The 19,956-nt window shown below is 41.5% G+C and overlaps 1 protein-coding gene across 3 annotated transcripts in view; it reads left to right on the top strand.

The window, feature by feature from the left end:
- Positions 1–19,956, top strand: part of ube2j1 (ubiquitin-conjugating enzyme E2, J1) — a 49,347-nt gene that overhangs the window by 18,998 nt on the left and 10,393 nt on the right. For 2 of the 3 annotated variants that reach the window (XM_080745361.1, XM_080745359.1), the window contains exons 2-7: positions 6,445–6,518; positions 6,867–6,998; positions 7,587–7,671; positions 10,195–10,300; positions 16,746–16,875; positions 18,059–18,199. In XM_080745361.1, the coding sequence (XP_080601487.1) occupies positions 6,459–6,518; positions 6,867–6,998; positions 7,587–7,671; positions 10,195–10,300; positions 16,746–16,875; positions 18,059–18,199 (654 nt within the window). In that variant the 5' untranslated portion in view covers positions 6,445–6,458. Of the gene's footprint in view, positions 1–634; positions 826–6,444; positions 6,519–6,866; positions 6,999–7,586; positions 7,672–10,194; positions 10,301–16,745; positions 16,876–18,058; positions 18,200–19,956 lie in introns of those variants that run through there. The other variant, XM_080745360.1, reaches the window with a different exon arrangement.

The raw sequence follows: 19,956 nt of genomic DNA, 5'->3' as shown, positions 1-19,956 counted from the left end.
GAATTCAAACACCAAACTGAAAAACTATAATAACTATTTTGCGTACTGAACTGCAACTAACTGGGCCAACTGGCATGTCGCGTCCTCTAGTCTAGAATAGATGAATTATTCTGATGGATATGTACCACAAACTGTCTCCTCAGAGAAGATGGCCTGGCAGGTTGCTATTCATCCAAATTGGCTGCATTTAAGAAGAAGAAGAAAAAGGTTGAAGAGGGATTTGCCTTCAGACGCCATGGCTCTGTAACGGTTATGTCATCATAGGATTCACTGTGTTGTGTGATTGTGTGGAAGCCTTTTTACCATAAATTTCCCCTTTTGATCAGGGAAAGTGAAATGAGCACAGGCTCACGTCACGGCAACTATTGATAATCTTTACTGTAATCTTTAGAAATCTAAAAAAGAAGGAAATCTGTTTCCAATCGGTGGATGGATGGGCCAAAAATCTGATTTGGGCAGCCGGTCTGAACTTAGCCTTTCTCTCTCTTTCTATTCCTCTACTCTAATGCCTTCTTTCTTCACTCCTCCAGCTTGCAGACACTGCGGGTACTTAAGCTGTCATCGCTTTCATCCATAATAATTTGACAGATTTGCCACTAATTATTCTACTCCTCCTCTCTTTTTCGTTCTCCAGGTACACAGAGTCCTCCTCCTCTAGTTTGTCTCATGGATTTTAACACCATGGCAGCACAACCGTATTTTTGTCTCCACCAGCCGAAGGCATGGGGGAGAGTATGTTTTCCCCTTCGTCCGTGCGTCCGTCCGTGCGTCCTCACAGTTTGTGAGCACCTAATCTCAGTCACCGTTGGCCCGGTCGCTGCCAAAGTGAGCACACACATTCCCTGGATGCCAATCTAGAACCTCTGCCCTAAATTTTTCAAATGGGCCTTTTCTAGCGCCACCTAGTGGCCGATGTTTGCAAAACACATTTCTGTGCAGTACTCTTACAGATTTTGTCCAAAAATCCTACAAATCGGAAGGCAGTATCTCGACTGATCTGTATCTGTCCGATTTTGCATATTCCATCCTGATTGGCTAAGATTGGCTTCCAAAGTTTGTAGGATTGAGCCGTTTTGAACAAAATGCCTCAAATCCCAAACGCAAAGTCCAATTATCATGAAATCGCGCACACACGTTCCCACTAGGTCGAGGAAGAAATGCCACTCAAATTTTTGAAATCAGCCTCATGGTGGCGCTATAACAGGCCGATTTGTGGTTTTACCTATAACTCCACCGATCAGTTTCAAACTTGGTAAGCGCACTCCCTAGAGGCCAAGGAAAAACCCTTTCCCTGCATTTTTCACATGAGCCTTTTATAGCGCCACCAGGAGGCCGACTTATGTAAAACACAAATTTTCCTATTATTCCTTGAGATTATCTAAAAAAATCATGCAAATCGGTACACAGTATCTCTATAGTCATGTGATCAAGTCCGATCCGTCTGATATTTCATATTCCATCCTAATTGGCTAATATTGGCTTCCAAAGTTTGCAGGATTGCTCCGTTTTTGAACAAAATGCCTCAAATCAAAACGCCTTTGCAGTGCTCTATGGAGTCTGTCTCATTTCTACCCAAAGCCCTTGAATATGATGGAATATGATTAAAGATTATTGTGATTTTGTTAAGATCACATTTGATATCACACACACACCATACCTGTAACTTTCACTAGGCAAACAAAAAAGAGTAAAAAAAGTATAATAAAAAATAAAACGATTAATTACCTTTTTTTCTTATTTAAAAAACAGTGAGGATATACAATATATATATACTAGACCTTACCCGTTCGAATATATGTGCTGCAAAATATGTGCAGAGTGTGGGTTATGGGGAAAGTAACTGTAACTGCATGGTGCGTGCGTGAGAATATGTGGGAGCATCATAATGTAAGGAGCAGCCCATGGAGGAGTGTATATTTATGATTGATACAAATAATTTAACAGCAAAATTAGGTGGATAGAAGTATGAGGATGTATTTGCTCCACATAATTTTTCTATACCCGTTGGAAGATGAGACACACATCACCCGTTGCATGCGTGTGAGAGAGAGAGAGAGAGAGAGAGAGAGAGAGAGAGAGAGAGAGAGAGAGAGAGAGAGAGAGAGAGAGAAGAGAGAGAGAGAGAGAGAGAGAGAGAGAGAGAGAGAGAGAGAGAGAGAGAGAGAGAGAGAGAGAGAGAGAGAGAGAGAGAGACTGCAACATTCATAACTGTGAGAGAGGTGTGTGTGGGCCCGGGGCTACAGATCCCATGGCCTGGAGGAACGGACCGTAACCCTGACAACAGGCTGTAGAGTGAAGAAACGCTAATAAATAGCTAGAATTTGGGACAAATTAAATTCGGGCTCCGTCACCATGTGTATAATGCTAATGGCCAATGCCATGTTAAATTTGAGATCAGTCGCTGAAGCGAGTGAATAGATAATGCATTTTGTGACTGACCTCCTACTGACTGACCTACTGACTGACTGCTCTCCCTAATTATAGTATGGATGGATGAGCACAGATATACAAGCTAATGATGTGTCACAAATTTGAAGCCCGATCTTTGTTTCATCTTCCTGTTGTGTGCTGGTTGGTGGCCGGTGGCTGCGGGGTGACGCACAGAAGGGGAGCCTAATTGACCTTGTGCTCCAACAGGCTCAAACGATCCCCTTTGGCCTAGCGGAAAGCGCTTTGTTAACGCGAGCCTGTGACATCACCACCTGCCATTTATGACGGCCTGTGACCTCATATTGGAGGAGGTCAGGAGGATGATGGTTTTGAGTGTTGATAGGAATCAGCTGTAGGCCAGGTCTTGCTGCCCCTTGGCCACTTAAACGTCATCGTACGCAGAATAGCTTTTCTATTTTCTACAAGATCACAATGCGTCTGAGCTTGTTTATCTGCTATGTTTTGCTGTGAATGAGGGTCCCCTTTTCAGTGTGCTAGTTCCCGGGGAGAATGCTGAGGTGGAGCACATATAATACCAACAATCAGTTCCAACTAAGTACTTAACAAACCAACATAATTTTCGAAAAAAATCATAAAAAATTCAATTATGGAGATGAACTATCATAACTGTTCTCATGACTGTTAACGTCACAATAATCAAATTCGCCACATGCTGTGACAGTATAACCCCACCGTCCCACACAGAGGAGAGGATATACAGTAAGCATTCAGATTAATGCAGAGGGCTTTAAACATGCCTCTGCTCGTGGCAGGGTCATGAGGGGTTAAAGCAAGCAGATGCTTCTTCTGGTGCCTAATCCCTTGGGCCTTTTGCGTCTACACGCCGGCTTCCAAAAAAAACCAACTGCTTCCATGTAGTAGTAATTGACCTTAACATAACCCAAAACGTGTTTACTTCCTCTCGTCACATCTCTCGCCTTGAGCCTGAGAGTTGTGAGGTAGATTTATACTTGGTTGGGCGACACGACGCGCAGCCAAGTATAAATCGGGCTTTTACAACCTCAGCTGTGGTTCCTTCTCTCTGCGGCATCATTCACCAGTGGTGGAAAAAGTACTCAAATGTTTTACTTAAGTAAAAGTATCACTACTATGTAGAAATACTCTGTTACAAGTAAAAGTCCGTAATTCAAAATGTACCAAAAGTAAAAGTACGCATTATGCAGAATGTCCCATTTCAAGTTTTCAGAGCAGGTGAGCCATAACACTCCTATTACTGAACAAACATTCTATATCAATGATCAGAATATGTAGTTATTTAACACTTATTTGAACACAAATATATCACTTACCCTACCTTTTTAAAAATGTTTAGCCAAAAATGTTTAGCCAAAAATATTATTTAAAATGTTTAGCCAAAAATATTTAAGAAAATAATACATAAGTAAGATGTATATTGTGATAATGAAGATCTATGAGGCATTGTAAGAATATTGTGTTGACAATGAATGCCTGTCAACCCCCCCCCAAAAAAATTTTATATATATAATATATATATAATTTTTATTTATTTATATATATATATATATATATATATATATATATATATAAAAAAAAAAAATCTAAAAAATTGCCGATCTACTTGTAGATCAGCTATTTTTGAATACCAAAACTACGTATAGTGCAGGGTTTAGCCTGGGAACCGGTTTAGTGTCGGCATACCGCAAATATAACCAAATAGACATGTATGGGTCTATTTTATTGTATATTTTTTAACCTTTTTAAGAGTTACCAATGGATCAATCTGGCAAACCATCATCAAAGAAAAGGGAATACCCTCTCGGTCTGTTCCTCTTCCTTTGATATCTATCAGAGCTATCAGAGTCTGTCTTGAGAGATTACCAATGGATAAATTAACATTGAGGATTTGACTGAATTCTGCTAATGGCCTCTATTTTGGCCATTAATGAGTTCCATCAGGCTTTTGTAATGCTGTGGCTTCTTTTGACTTGAGCATAAATCAGAGTTATATAACGACGTGTCACATTCCTTCTTGAAGCACTGGTTGGGTTTTTCTTTTCATCAGGCATAATGTCAACTCTCTATTGAAAACATCTTCATTACACAGTATTTTCAGGGTTGTGCTGTAACTCGGGTGTGAATGTGGGTCATTCTGGGCTTGGCCATACCATGTACTCAATTCAAGGGAATAGTTGGGGGGCAACGACAGTGTCATTCAGTCTTAATTCACCTCAATTCAATTTGCCTGTGACAGGGTTCATTCTACCACCACACAATCCAGTGTGGCAGTGTGAGTTTGTGGAAGAGACCGCACGCACGCACGCACGCACGCACACACACACACACACACACACACACACACACAGACTTGTGTGTGCTCTGTCTCAGTGGTTTTTAACCCTTTTCATATCGAGGTCTATTATATTCATGGGTTGCATTTGTAGTCCTACACCAGCCATGTTGAGGACCAACACAGGTGTTCTGATTGGCATAGAACATTAGTCATATGCCAATCAGACAAATTGAAACACCTGTGTTGGTCCTCAACATGGCCGTTTAGGACTACAAATGCAACCCATGGATTTTGTATTCTGCATTTGAGCCACGGACCACCATTTGATGAGATTCAGCCTCTCCGACCCCAAAACTTAGAATATTTTGTTGTTGTTGGATAAGATTTTGTCCACAATTCGATCCAAGCATAGGAGAGATAAAAGGCAAACGTTGATCAAATGAACAATTCTTCTATATTGTCTAATTGTAACTCTTGAGAGCGTAACATTTTAACACTCTCAAGACTTATTCTACCAGTAAGACTCCCTAATCGGGAGATAAGCGACCGTTGGTCGCTTATCTCCACAAATATCACAACCTCCACCTCTCACGTCATACGGGTAGCCATAGTTACACCTGGAATGTTGAATCTCCATATATGGAGATAACCTACGCATCACACAAAGTCTGACCTCACCAGCCCATACTTGGGCATGGACGACTTATATCTCCATATACGGAGATGGCCGCCATATATGGAGATACGATGACATCACAGAGTCCACAGCTGATGATGTGGCGTGATGTCATACAATACACAAACAAGCCCTATATAAAGGGGCAATTCTCACCAGGGAAGAGAGCATTGCCTGGAATGTTGAATCTCCATATATGGAGATAACCTACGCATCACACAAAGTCTGACCTCACCAGCCCATACTTGGGCATGGACGACTTATATCTCCATATACGGAGATGGCCATATATGGAGATACGATGACATCACAGAGTCCACAGCTGATGATGTGTCGTGATGTCATACAATAAACAAACAAGCCCTATATACTGATGCGATACGATGACATCACAGAGTCCACAGCTGATGATGTGGCGTGATGTCATACAATAAACAAACAAGCCCTATATACTGATGCGGAGATATGAGCAGGGCAAAGGTGTGACGTGTGACGTGTGACCGACCGACCGACCGACGGCCGGACGGCCGGTGGAGGTTTTCATAGTAAACTGCTCCCTGACGGTCGCAATAAGGGTCCATTTGGTTACCAACTGTCCATCATTTAGCTGGGGACCACCTGGAACCTCCTCATGGACCACTGGTTGGAAACCACTGCTCTGTCTGATGGCTTTTGTGAGCGTCCCCAAAGCAGCTCATTTCCAGCCTCCCTAATGTGCAGCGCTCTGGGACAGTGTGAGCCAGTGCAACACAGGCACACAACAGGAATGTATTGAGACCTTTGGGATGGCAGCAGTAAGACCCTAGTGAGGGCTGATAGTCATTACAGCAGCTGTAACGACCATGGATTGACTCAGACTGTCACCTGCTGTTAATTCTTTACCTTGCTACCTCTGTGTGTTCAGTCTGAGTTCATATTTGTGTGTGTGTACCGTGTACGGTATTTGTTTTATGCCTGGCATTATATGACACCCAGTTCACTTTATGGGCATTAACCTGTGTGTGTGTGTGTGTGTGTGTGTGTGTGTGTGTGTGTTACCTACCTTACTCCGGTTACCTGGTGTTAGCGGTGAAGAGGCTAATGAAGGAGGCAGCTGAACTGAGGGACCCAACAGAACACTACCATGCCCAGCCACTGGAGGTAGGTCCAGGACCCCCCCCACACATACACACACCAAGACCTATGCCTCTCTTGTTCCACACGTCACATGTACTAGCACTAGTAGTTAATATTCCTTCAGCAAATAAAATTGTTCGCTCAGCAATTTAGGGCCATTAAGAACATTAACATTTTCACTGCTTATCTGGCGGTGAAAAATGACAAAACGGATACATCATCCACCCTTAGCCCCTCGGAGTGACACATGTGAAATCACTGTCTTCAGTTTCTCCTTCGTGACATGTCGCCTGGCGGTGGGTCAACGTGACATCTCTCTCTCTCTCTCTCTCTCTCTCTCTCTCTCTCTCTCTCTCTCTCTACCACCCACAGGACAACCTTTTTGAATGGCACTTCTCAGTCCGCGGGCCCCCTGACTCCGACTTCGATGGTGGGGTTTATCACGGGAGGATTGTCCTGCCCCCGGAGTACCCTATGAAACCTCCCAGCATCCTTCTCCTCACAGTAAGATGTAGCCTATAGTATACATACGCACGCACACGTGCGTATGTATACGCCAAAATAGGGATGCCAGGGTGAATGTTGCGAGAGACACACATCTTTATATACATGTCCAAACATACACACACATACTGTATTACACAACTCCAAACTCTTGCTCTTGCATGTTTTGACACAATTCACACACACCCTGACAGTGACAAAAAACACATCTTAGTTATATCCATATCACAGTGACGACTGTTGGAACAAAGCGCAGGCTGTCAATGCTACTGTCTGACAGAATTGCCATGGTTTTCTGAGAACAAGAGACCTTTTGTTCATGAAAGACGTACCATCAAAAGATAATGCGACAAGAGAGAAATGGAGTGACGCAAAGCTCCCTTTTCCTTTGCACCTGTGCAATTGGCAAGTGTCCATTTGCTCTTTGAAGGCTTACTTTATTCACAATTAACCTTTTCTCTTATTTTTGTCATTATAATGTTTGAAGATTCATATCTTCCTGTGCTTTCTGTAGTTGATATGCTAATTTACCAACCAAACCTACTCTAGAATACCCACTCACTCCCATTCCCACGTCTTTTCTTTTAGCCAAACGGAAGATTTGAAGTTGGTAAGAAGATTTGTCTGAGCATCTCTGGCCACCATCCGGAGACTTGGCAGCCCTCCTGGAGCAGTAAGTATTTTCTAAGAAAAGCTCTGCTTTTTTTAATCATTATTTTATTTGTTTACATTGCAGAAAAGATGCGCTTCCTGCATAAACCTTCCCCTGTTTTTTATATATAATGCTATAGCGACTCTAAGGGCTGTCTTTGTCATATTGGTCTCAAACAACATATCTCAAAAATCACTGCCTGTATTGCCATGGAAATTTCCCATTCCTTTTCCTCTAGTGCCAACAATAGTCCAATGGCCTTCTATATTGCACAACCCAACTTTTTAAATGAAGATTTTATTAAATTGTCAAAAACATTATTCCATGTATGTGAACTACCAATCCATAACGTTTTTTTTATTAACTTGAATTAAACTAAACAAAAGATTTGAAGGCAATGAAGCAAAGCACTTCATAGTGAGATAAAGCCCAGACAGGCAATACAACTGAACTCCACTTGAACAGGAGCTACTTTTCAACCTTAATGAAGACATTTTCATTATTCTCAGAGCTCTCTTCTGTTCCTGTAGTTAATTCATCATATTGACAAGTCATCCTTTCATTAAATTGAGCAGGAGGTGGTTGTCTGCTCAACATTCTCTCAACAGCATTTACTGTATTTGTCACTATAGAGCTCCTATTTCTTTATGACATTAAAAGACATATTGAGTTGTCTGTCAGTCAGCAAATAAACATTTTCACTCATCCCGCATTGTAGGATCATAAATGAAAAGCAACAAGCTTGCAAAAAGTGAAATATCCATTAACCACTTTGAACCTGGCTTCCCTGTTTTGAAATAGGCAATCACGTGATGCAATACATTATGAGCTTATAGATTGTGAATAATGTGGCAGTGGCTCAGGAGGTAGCGTGGCCACTTGGTGCCTAGTTCAATCCAAGGCTCCCCCAGAGTTAGTGTCGAAGTGTCCTTGAGCAAGACGCTGAACCCTCCTAATTGCTCCCGATGAGCAGGTTGTTGCCTTGAATGGTTTCCTCCACCATCAGTGTATGTGTGTGTGTGGATGGCTGAATATAATGCACAATCTATGTAAAGCGCCTTGGATAAAGGCACTACTGTATATAAATGCACCATTTACTATTTTAAAAGTAAACACGTTTTTGTCACATTTATAAAAGTTTCACTTCTTGCAAGCAAGGAGCTTCCACTTTTTTTTGTTTGGGAATATACATTGAAAGCGTCGGTTCCCCACTGTTTTTGATAAATGAGATACCAGGATCATAAAGCAAAACCTGCAGTACAAGAAAATAGTCTTTAAAATGCTAGGAAATAATGGAACTATCTCTGATAGAAAAGAGTCACCTCAGTGATCCGTTTCGTGTTTTCATGGCCCACTTCTCGGTTTCTCTCCTTGATTCCATTACAAAATCTTTGAAAGCCCTTCCGGCAGACCAATAAGTTGCAATGTGCAGGAGAAAACGACAAAACCTAACCGTAGAAAGCAGCCCACAGGGATTATAGAATGTGGCATTGGCCGCACGTTATTAACGACACCATTTGATAATGATCACAGATGATGCAATAACCTCTAAAAGCACACCGTTCCATCTAAAGACAATAATATTATATGGCCATCCAGATCAATTTAGTCTGTATTGGCCAGAAGCAGATCATAGACAAAACATAACCGCAGTCATAACATGAACACATCACAGCAGCCTGCTGACCCAAAACATATTGCACAGCGTGCCCCACTCTGTGTCAGCTGAGTGACTCTGTGAGCTGGAGGAGTGAGTGGGTGAGTGGGTGGGTGAGTGAGTGGGTGGGTGGGTGGGGGGGTGTCCTCGCAGCAGACGGCTGGTGCAAATCCTGGCTTACGCACAGAAACCAAAGCATTACTCCCTCTTACGTAACACCACTGGCATAACCTGACAACACGAAGATGCACTGGCTTTTTTTTTTCATTTGGCTGTTTGTGGTGATGCAGACGAAGCCTGGGGCTCATGGCTGGAAATAGTTTTTTTTTTTTTTTGCCCCGAGGCTGTCTGAGCCTTAAATAAAGACGAAAAATAAAGAGAAAACCAAAAACTGCATTCAATCTGCATTCTGAGTAACTGCTCAAAATGTTGTGGCAAGTGAAATTGATATCTTTCTGCCTTCTGTGCAAATTGTTTCCATGCCCCCCCTCCTCCTTATTCTGCACAGTCCCCATTGCTGCAAAAGATACATATGATGGTATTTGTTTAAACCTCCAACAGCAGTTTTTTTTAATGATACCTGTTGTTCTACCTGTATTTTTAACTTAAATCTTATTTTTACTTCCTTACTCCATACTTATTAACATTATTGTTGTTGTTGTTATTAGTAGTAGTAGTAGTAGTATTTGTATTTGCATTAGCTTGCTATAGTGTATTCATGTATTTAACAGTCTTCCAACATTTCACTGCATGTACTGTACCTGTAGTGAGTGAGTGGTAACATGATGCGACCGTGTTATCCGGTACTGTTGGTGTACGCAGGTTCTGATTCTTTTCTCTTTTTCCCCCCACACATTTAGTTTTCTCCTCTTCTTGTTTTTTTTCAGTTCGAACAGCCTTGATAGCTATAATTGGCTTCATGCCAACCAAAGGAGAAGGTGCCATAGGATCCCTTGATTACACCCCCGAGGAGAGGAGAGCCCTTGCCAAAAAGTAAGATTCAGGCTATGAAAAGGCATTACAGTGTTTTCTTCGGTTTAGGGAGAGTTGCTTGTGTGCACAGTGAGACACAAAGGGAATGGGTATGAAGGGAACAAGTGTGGGAGAAAATCGGTATTGATGAATAACCATTCCCTCCGCGTCTCAATTTGCACACAAGCAACTCTGTGGGAGAAAATCGGTATTGATGGTGAATTATAAATGTATTACTTTTCCTTACGATGGCCTTATTTCGGTGTATAAACCTGTCAATGTGGTGTACTGTAAATAGACAGTATCTTGGTGTTATTTATCTACTTAAACCTGGTTGGCTCTGTGCTTCATTCAGTCAACACCAAATATCTTAAAAATTGCAGATCTACAAGCTCACAACTCGTGTTCCCCATAGAATATGGATGCTGGTATTCAAGTGGCCAAAAACTAAAATAAAATAGATAATACATTTCCATACGGAGCTGAGCTTGTAATTCTTTTTTTTTAGCTAATTAAAAAAATATATAAAAATGGTAATTTGTATATTTAAATACTTTTACTTTCTTCCATTAACACTTTGACCGCCACGGAGGTCATATGCCACATACGTTTTTACCCCCCCTTCACCGCCACGAACGGCATATGCCACATAAATGTCTTTTTTTTATTAAACACAAGATTAGGAGCATATGTATCACTGACGCTTGGATTCAGCCGTCCTGGGCCCTGGAATGACTAAAATCACCATGGTTACCATTGTGTGGCCAATCAGCTTGTGTTACCTTGTGTTACCATGGTGATTTGGTACATGACCGTCCTCCCCAGGCCTGGGATTGCTGGATGGACGGCATTCACGGAAGGAGCTGCAGCCATGTGTTTGGGGGGGGGTTTAGTTTAGTGCTTTACTATACTACTGAGGACTACTTCTACTTACATGTGATCTGAAAAGTTTTACTGGATCGTCATGGTTCATCGACCAGGCCACCAGGGACCACCGAGCCGCGGCGTCGCAGCGAAAATAACTGCTAAGTAAGTGGTTGTTGCTAGATTGATTGATTGATATACAGTGGTGTATTGGCGTGTTTGGGGACGTCGCTCCGAGAGCAAGCATGAGATGAGAGATGATTATGCTCATCTCGGATCACAACAGGTGGTCCGCGCGCGGACCACCGATCGAGCAGGGCGTTTAGCTCAGCGGCGTCAGTTCAGAAAAAGCTAAGTTATGGCAACATGACTGGTGTCTTTCACGCGCGCGAGGCTCGCGTGCAAGACACCAGTCATGTTACCATAACTTTACAACAGGCACGATTACAGTACATTTTATTATATTCCCCCTGTAGCCAAGGTATGGCAGCTGCCATAGCTTGCCATACCCAATTGACGCCTCTTTAGCTTAGCTTGGTGAGAAAGGAGGACAGATGCTCCATTTAGTGCAAAACAAACACATCCCAGCAAAACAACCACTATAAGTCACTCGCAAACGTCGCAGTCTGACCAATCCAGCGAGATGGAGATCGAAAAAGAATCCCAGTGGTAATCCTCATTGTATGTTTATAGTTTTATCGTGTTTTATTCTAAAGGTAACCCATCGAAGCGGTGCCAACGTTGTTTGCTAAGCCTGCTCAGATTTCCTCTCTCTTCCTCTCTCTCTCTCTCCCTCTCTCTCTCTCTCTCTCTCTCTCTCTCTCTTTTTTTTTCGCTAGAGAACCAACTACGTTAGAATAAACCTTACAGCCATGATACAAGAGAGAAAGTTGGGGAGAGAGAGATTGATTGATTGATTGATTGATTGAAGACTTTATTAGAAGTTTGCATAGGAAAAGGTACAGTTTCATGACGGTACAGTTCACTGGTACAAGGTCTACTAAAAGGAGATCATGAGATCCATGAAAAGACTATGCTTATTTCCATAGTAAACCATTGCAGTATCTCATATAACATTGAATGACAGACGGATAGAACACAGTACTATGCAGTAGATATAGTCAGGAAAAAAGAGGGAAATAAAAAACAGTATAAAAACATACAGTAGGTAAATACAAAGAAGGGATTGATTGATTGATTGATTGATTGATTGATTGATTGAAGACTATTAGAAGTTTGCATAGGAAAAGGTACAGTTTCATGACGGTACAGTTCACTGGTACAAGGTCTACTAAAAGGAGAGCCATGAAAATACTAAGCTCATAGTGCCTTGCTGGGCTATGAGCTTGTAGATCGGCTATTAGGCATCATATGTAAATGGCAGATCTACAAGCTCATAGCGCGGTGCCGGGCTATGAGCTTGTAGATCTGCTATTTTGGAAATATATGTACCTGTGTATATAAAATGTATAGCAAATAATTATATATACCTTATGGTAATTATGTTTTTTTTTTCATAATTACTCTTACTTGCAGTTGCCTGGTCTGGATTCTAACATGGTGAAGTTTGTCGCAGTTGGCTTGAATTTGTCAATACAAACATTTCCATATGAATGTACATACATTTTTATTTAATTTTATGTATTATGACTTTGAATTGCTCAGGGTAGTTTGACCGTTTTAGTTTGAAGTGACTAAAATGATGATTGCAATGGAACACATCTACAACTATACTGAAGTGAAACAGCAATGTAAAGTTTTTTTTAAATCTTTATCAGAGTTTTTATCTTTATTTTTGAGATGTCTGATGTCTAACTGAAGGCTTGAATAAAAAATCCCAGGTCAAAACACAGTGGATTCTACTCTGTCTCTCCTTCATCCTGGGAAGATGAAAAAAGAGCCTCTGTCAGTCTCCTGGCTTCTTCCACTTTCCTGCCTTATAACTAGACCACGGTACAACTTTTTTTAACTTTTTTTTTTACAGCATTATGGCCGGCACCCTGTTCGTCATTTAGAGGTACTGTGTGTTCTTGTACCATTTACCAATTTGTTTCTAGGGCTTCTGAAAGTTTTTTTCCTTTGACCTCAATTATCTCAGAAAGTAAATTTCTGATGCTCCTTTTTCATCTGTACAGCTTTCGCTCTCCCTCAGGTTTCTCCACAGCAGAACACCACAGCAGGACGAAATTTTTATGGTGAAAGCTAAGGTTCCGACTCTATATTCTCTGAAATTTTTGTCAATTTTCGTACATCCTACCATTTTCAATTTATTCCGTCAAAAATGAATGGCCGTCTATGGTGGCAAGGGTTATACCCTTAAAACCCTTAACATTGTGGCAGTCAAAGTGTTAATGAAGGATTCCCCCTTTTTTATCATTTGAAATAATAATAATAATATTGAATTGTGACCCATTAAAATGGGTCCGCAAACCAAAAAATGGGTCCCGACCCAGTTTTTGGGAACCACTGATGTTATAGTCCAGTAGCCAGCCCATAGAGACCCATTGTGAACCCAGACATTTTGAGTACCCTAAAGTTTTATGTTAGAAATGTTGAGTATGGGTCCCCAGCAGTTAGAAACTGCTGGATGCTAACTTGCATATGTTGGGCAATTTTCATAATTAGCATAATTAGATTAAATTAGCATAATCAAACATATAATTTTCCAAATGTCTGTCTGTCTGTCTGTCTGAGTGTCTGTCTGTCTGAAACAGCATTTCTCCTCAGTGGCTGGAGCAATTGATCTGAAATCGCATCACCATTAGCATATGAACACACCTGACATAACTGTGAAGCCCGTTTGTCACTTTCACAAATCATATGCTGTATATTAGCATTTTTATGGTGTATCTACTATCTATTCTGCATCTAGCATGAGGCTTATCTATTCTGCATCTAGCATGAGGCAACATGTTTAACCAGCTCTGTGTGTGTGTGTGTGTGTGTGTGTGTGTGTGTGTGTGTGTGTGTGTGTGTGTGTGTGTGTGTGTGTGTGTGTGTGTGTGTGTGTGTGTGTGTGTGTGTGTGTGTGTGTGTGTGATGTGTGTGTGTGTGTGTGTGTGTATGCGCGCGCAGGCAGGGGGGTGGGGGTGGGGGGGAGTGTCATGGCCCTGTTACAGATGTTGTCCAAAAATCATGCAGATCGGTACACAGTATCTCTATAGCCATTAAACGAAACGGGTATTTCTTACATTGATGCTCCTACATATTATCATGTAAGCACCAGTTAAAGTTACTTTCCATCCCTCATATACTGTATGCACAGTGAACCCTATAACCCACACACTGCACATCATTTCAGAGCTCATATCTTTGAACGGGTAAGGGCTAGTCACCTATAATAATGGAAAATATGTCAAAAACTGATTGGACGATTTGAACAATATTGGAGTGGTTTTGGGGGTTATTGAGGATGCTGAATCCATTTCTGACATTTTCTAAATTCAAAACGACCGTTTTAAACCGGAAATGGCCATATACCAACTTAAATTGGGATGATTTTGATACTTTTTTGTTGATTTTGATTATGAATTAAATTATAAATGTGGTTATTTATATGCTTATAGATTATCTGCATTTCAAAAGCAAAATATAGACAATCCACACAAATTATTAGAACAATGACTGCCACAATAGCCTATCAAAAATAGTCACTTCATCATTTGGAAAATCAACAAAAAAGTATCAAAATCATCCCAATTTAAGTTGGTATATGGCCATTTCCGGTTTAAAACGGCCATTTTGAATTTAGAAAATGTCAGAAATGGATTCAGCATCCTCAATAACCCCCAAAACCACTCCAATATTGTTCAAATCGGCCAATCAGTTTTTGACATATTTTTCATTATTATAGGTGATTATGCTAATTAAAGCGAATTATTCTAATTATGAAAATTGCCCAACATAATGCAAGTTAGCTTCCGGCAGTTTTTAACTGCTGGGGACCCATACTCAACATTTCTAACATAAAACTTTAGGGTACTCAAAATGTCCGGGTTCACTTTCTGGCTGCTAGACTATTATGTAATCAACCCCTGACCATAATAAACCTGCCCTCCACCACGTCCAATTATATGGGAAAATTGAGCCAGCCCTCCGTGTTCTCAATTTGACAAATTAATTATCGCAGGCATGTGCCAGCTAGTTTTCTGCTCTTGATTTCACCCGTTCTGAGAAGCCAGAGAGAGTTAACACCATGTCGCTGTCCTATTAGCAGAAGAGGCTACAGGGGTGCTGATGAATTTAGGCGTTTCATTAGCACATGGAGATTACGGATGGGACGATATGAAAATGTCATATCACGATTATTGTGACAAAAAAAAAATCGTGATTTGCGATATTATCGCGATATTATCGTGATATTATCGCGATATTATCGCGATATTATCAAAATCCTTTATCCTGGGGTGGAACATTTGCCAAAAAAATAGCAGATCTACAAGCTCACGACGCGTTGTGAGCTTGTAGATCGGCTATTTTTTGGCAAAGACATCTGATAGAGAGTGAAAAAAGACTGTAAGTGCGTATATTAAGTACCTTTTACCAAAGGATTTAAGTGGTACCGGAATATGCAGCTCGGCAAATAAAAGGTGAATTGATCCCAGTGCATGACAGAGGACGATATCACGATAAATTAAATCTCCACGATACGATTATTGTGAGTATTTTTTATCACGAGGATAAACGATAATATCGCTTATCGTCCCATCCCTAATGGAGATAAGCTGTGTGCAGACCACTGTTCCTCAACCTCGGGTCCGTGGCCCACCAGAGGGTCTCTGAAATGACTGTAACTCTGGGAGTGTACACGGGTCCATTTTGTTCCATTTTGTACACTCCCCAGAGTTAAAACACAAACTGAATTTAGGAGTTTCATTAGCACATGGAGATAAGCTAGAGACAGAATGTGTCTAGAACCTGGTTGTTTATCCCCTGTGACGCCTGCGGCTGCGATAGCACCTCACTTTGATTTTCATCTCTACTTTCTCTGTTGCCCCGGAGGGATTTGCGAGAGCTGTCAGTCAGCCTCCCTCCCCACCGCGCCCCCCCACTCTTTCGCTGCCACCACCACACATTTCTTTTATGGCATATTGTATTGTATAAATATGATGCGCGTGGCTACATTTTGTATAGTTATGGAAGAATAGTATTGCTCTACAGTCTGTATTGTTTTAGCCTAGTTCAATGCTTCTCAAACTTTCTTTTTAAATGACCCCCATATCTCTGAAAGTGTACAAATGGGAGCAAATGGATGCTTCCCGTCATGCCACTGCCACTGGAAATGCTTTGATCAGACTTTTTGTCACATGTGAGGGAGCTTTGACTGGTGGTCGTTGAGAGGACAGATAAGGAGGGCAAATGGACATGTGGGTTTCTGGACAGTTGGCAGGATGGATTGCAGACAGGGTTAGCCAGTAGTGGGGAAGGTCAGTAGCAAAGCTGTCATCTATGATTACGATAGGCACAGTGTGTGACAGTGGAATTTGTGTGACACCACACACCAGTATATGAAGTATAAAGTAGGACTTAAATGGTATGTATTGTTGGGTTGAGGCTGCCATCTACCTGCCTTGTAATGACCAACTGTCCTGCTCAACACCAGGTCCCAGGACTTCTGCTGTGAGGCATGTGGCTGCTCCATGCGCACAGCGCTACATGCTCCCTCCCCCAACAGCGACTCCAGCCCAGAGGACCGCAAGGACCAAGAACTAGCCCGGCAGATCAACTTCAAGGTTCACACTCCGTTCAAACGTGCACAGCACAAACATCCCCCCACACACAATGCTACTTATCCAGTAATAAAGTACACAAATCACTGGGGCAAAGCCTGTTGACTATGTGCTGAGGAGTAGAGAAACACTCACTGATAGAATCTCTGAATCCAAACACCAGCTCCTGTTGAAGCAGGCGTAAGTGATTTGTTTTTGTAATAATAATGTGAAAAGAAACAAATCTTTATTCCAATAGTTTGGGAGGGGGGATCAGGCGTTCTAACCCAGATTACTAGAGGTAAATCTTTTATCAAAGTGACTCAGGAGTTTCACATTTCTATTGTGTGAATCCATGTGATATATTTTTAACTTCTCCAGCTTGTGGTGAGACATGACATCCTGAACCCAATGTGTGAGAGATATGGAGGTGCTGCATTTGACACTCATTTTAACAAAGAAATATCACCCATTGATTCACAGTAAAGTCGGGATATCATTTGTGGGCAGTAAACCATCTGAAAAATCCCCAGAAGGAATCGCTTATGTTGGAGCTATTTTTTTTAAAGAAACTTCTTTTGCACTCCACTTTGTGTTCTTATTGACCGTTGGAAAGCTCGGAAGGAAACGGTATAGTCTAGGAACAAGAAGAAGAAATGGGATATGAGGTGAGCCGCGTGACCATCCTATCCCTACAGCTACGCCATCCATTTACTCTGATAATTGCTTTAATTGCATGTAAGATACAGTACATTGCCATGGGTGTAACTCGGGTGTACGAGGGAATTGCTGTCGATACGTTGACATTGACAATGGTGGCCATTAGGCCTGTCACAAGTATTACATGATCGCAATTATTTTGTATAATCGTCATAACGTTTCATCTTGAAAAATTTTCATATATTTTTAAACGTTTAAAAAAAAACATGTGCCATATTCTTTTGGAAATAGCAGATGTATAAGCTCACAACGTGTCGCTATGCGATGTGTTGTGAGCTTGTAGATCAGCTATTTCCAGTACTAATGTTTTTTTGTAAAGTTATTGTCAGTAATGTCTTTGTATATTTAGGTTATTTGTCATATCTGCCCTGGCCTGGGCATCTTCAAAGCCTAAATGTAATGTTTTATTCGTGTTCCTGTGTTCATTACAAAATTCCATAATGGTGAGAGCCCTGGTGGCCTGGTGTTCCCCTGTGTGCTACTGCAGGCGGAGAGCAGCTCGTCCAGACAGGCCAGCCAGACAGGAGGAGCAGAGGGCAGTGAGGAGGCCTCCTCCACACACACAGAGGGAGACACCACGTCCACCTCAGAGACCCTGGACCACTCTGAGGGGGTCCCGGCAGAACAGGTAACGTGGACAGAGGAGTGGGGCCTGCCTACACCAGTGGTTCCCAGAGTAGGGTAGGGCAGGGGTTTTCAAACATTTTTGACTCAGGGCACCCCTGTAAATAACTTTTTCATCCACGGCACCCATGAGTTACAATGGTTAGAATCTTACATCATATTGGAGAAATATCCGTTTCCATCAAAACTGACTGAAAATAACGTTATACTTCCCAGCATCCCAGCATGCCTATTCTGGTTGGGAAGGTTCACCAAAACTATCCGATCTACAAGCTCACTACGCATCACAACGTGACGCGTTGTGAGCTTGTAGATCTGCTATTTTTGGTGAAGAGCGAACAATAACTCATTGTGTACAGTGCAAATCAGGTCTGTTTTACTAAGCATAGTAAAGTGATATTGATGTAGTGATATTGATGAATACCAAATATTGTCAAATTATCTCACGGCACCCCTGGACTGGCATCACGGCACCCCAGGGTGCCCCGTCAAATGAATGCCGTACTTGATCATACTACGGCAGCACTCAAAAACATAAAAAATTGCAGATCTACAAGCTCAAACTGCATCACCCTGCGTTTCGGGCTTGTACATCTGGTACATTTGAATTTGAATCTTGAAAAGTAACAGTTTTGGACATGATGTTTCCACCCGACAGAGACGATATATAGCTAAAATCTAAAACGACACAGATGCTTTCCTGGTTTTAACTCGGTCAGTGCCATATTTAAAGTGGGACCTCTTATATTGCCGGTTCGCCAACAAAGGGTTAAACAAATAGTGTGCACGCTGGTGCACACATTCGTGCACAGATCATGCACTATGCATGTGCATGCTTTTCACAGCTTTCAAACAAAAAAATCCGCTTGGAAATCCGTTCAGGCATTCAGGAGAAGGCAGCCCTTATGTTTTCTTCAAATGTAAACAAACATGGCTGCCATGTTTGAAAGATGGGGTTGGTATGGGGGTTAAACATGCAATTTCGCACTGTTGGAGGTCCAATCTTTTTTTTATTATTATTTAAAAAAAAAAGACGTCCAGAAGACGTCTGGCAGGGAGGTCCATAGTTAAAAAGACGTTTTTATTATAGAAAACGTATTTTTTGGCAGGGTATGAGTTAATGGGCTAAGGAGTTGCGGGACTGTGACTCTGAGAGTGTATGAATGGAACCACATTTCAAGTGCTGTTAGGCTTCATAAACAAAAATTGCCCTGAGCAGATAAGTACAAATCACTTAAATATAAAGGCATTTCTAACATATTTAATAATTTTATACTTTCAAAACAGTATTTATAAGTAGTCTATAAGTAGATCAGCTGATTCTTCAGAGAAAAGAAAAGGAAAATGTTTGAATATGTGTGTTGATTATTCCACATGCAAACCATTGTGACGATTATGTTGATTTATATCAAATAATTGTGATCATGTTATAATTGTGACAGGCCTAGCTGAGCTCCGTGCCACCAGGGAGTGTTTCAAACTCGTTCATCTGATCTTGATTTTTCATCTTTACATTTCGAGAGTGTATTTTTGCTTCCCTGCTCTAAATCAAAGTTACCCCCCCCCCCTCTCTTCTTGACAAAATAAAGCCCAGAATCCCCCAACAATCCACCCACGTCTACTTAATGAGCTATCTCCGTTACCAACGTGGGTAGGGTGGAACGATGCTTTAGGGACATTCTTTCCATGCTGTGAGTGTGTGTGGGGGTGTCACTTTATCATAGAAGATAACGGGCTCATCGATTTGGCACATAGTTGTTA

The sequence above is a fragment of the Nannobrachium achirus genome (assembly GCF_963921795.1).
Source record: "Nannobrachium achirus genome assembly, chromosome: 16".
Taxonomy (NCBI): domain Eukaryota; kingdom Metazoa; phylum Chordata; class Actinopteri; order Myctophiformes; family Myctophidae; genus Nannobrachium; species Nannobrachium achirus.
This window is presented reverse-complemented; position numbering and strand designations above follow the sequence as displayed.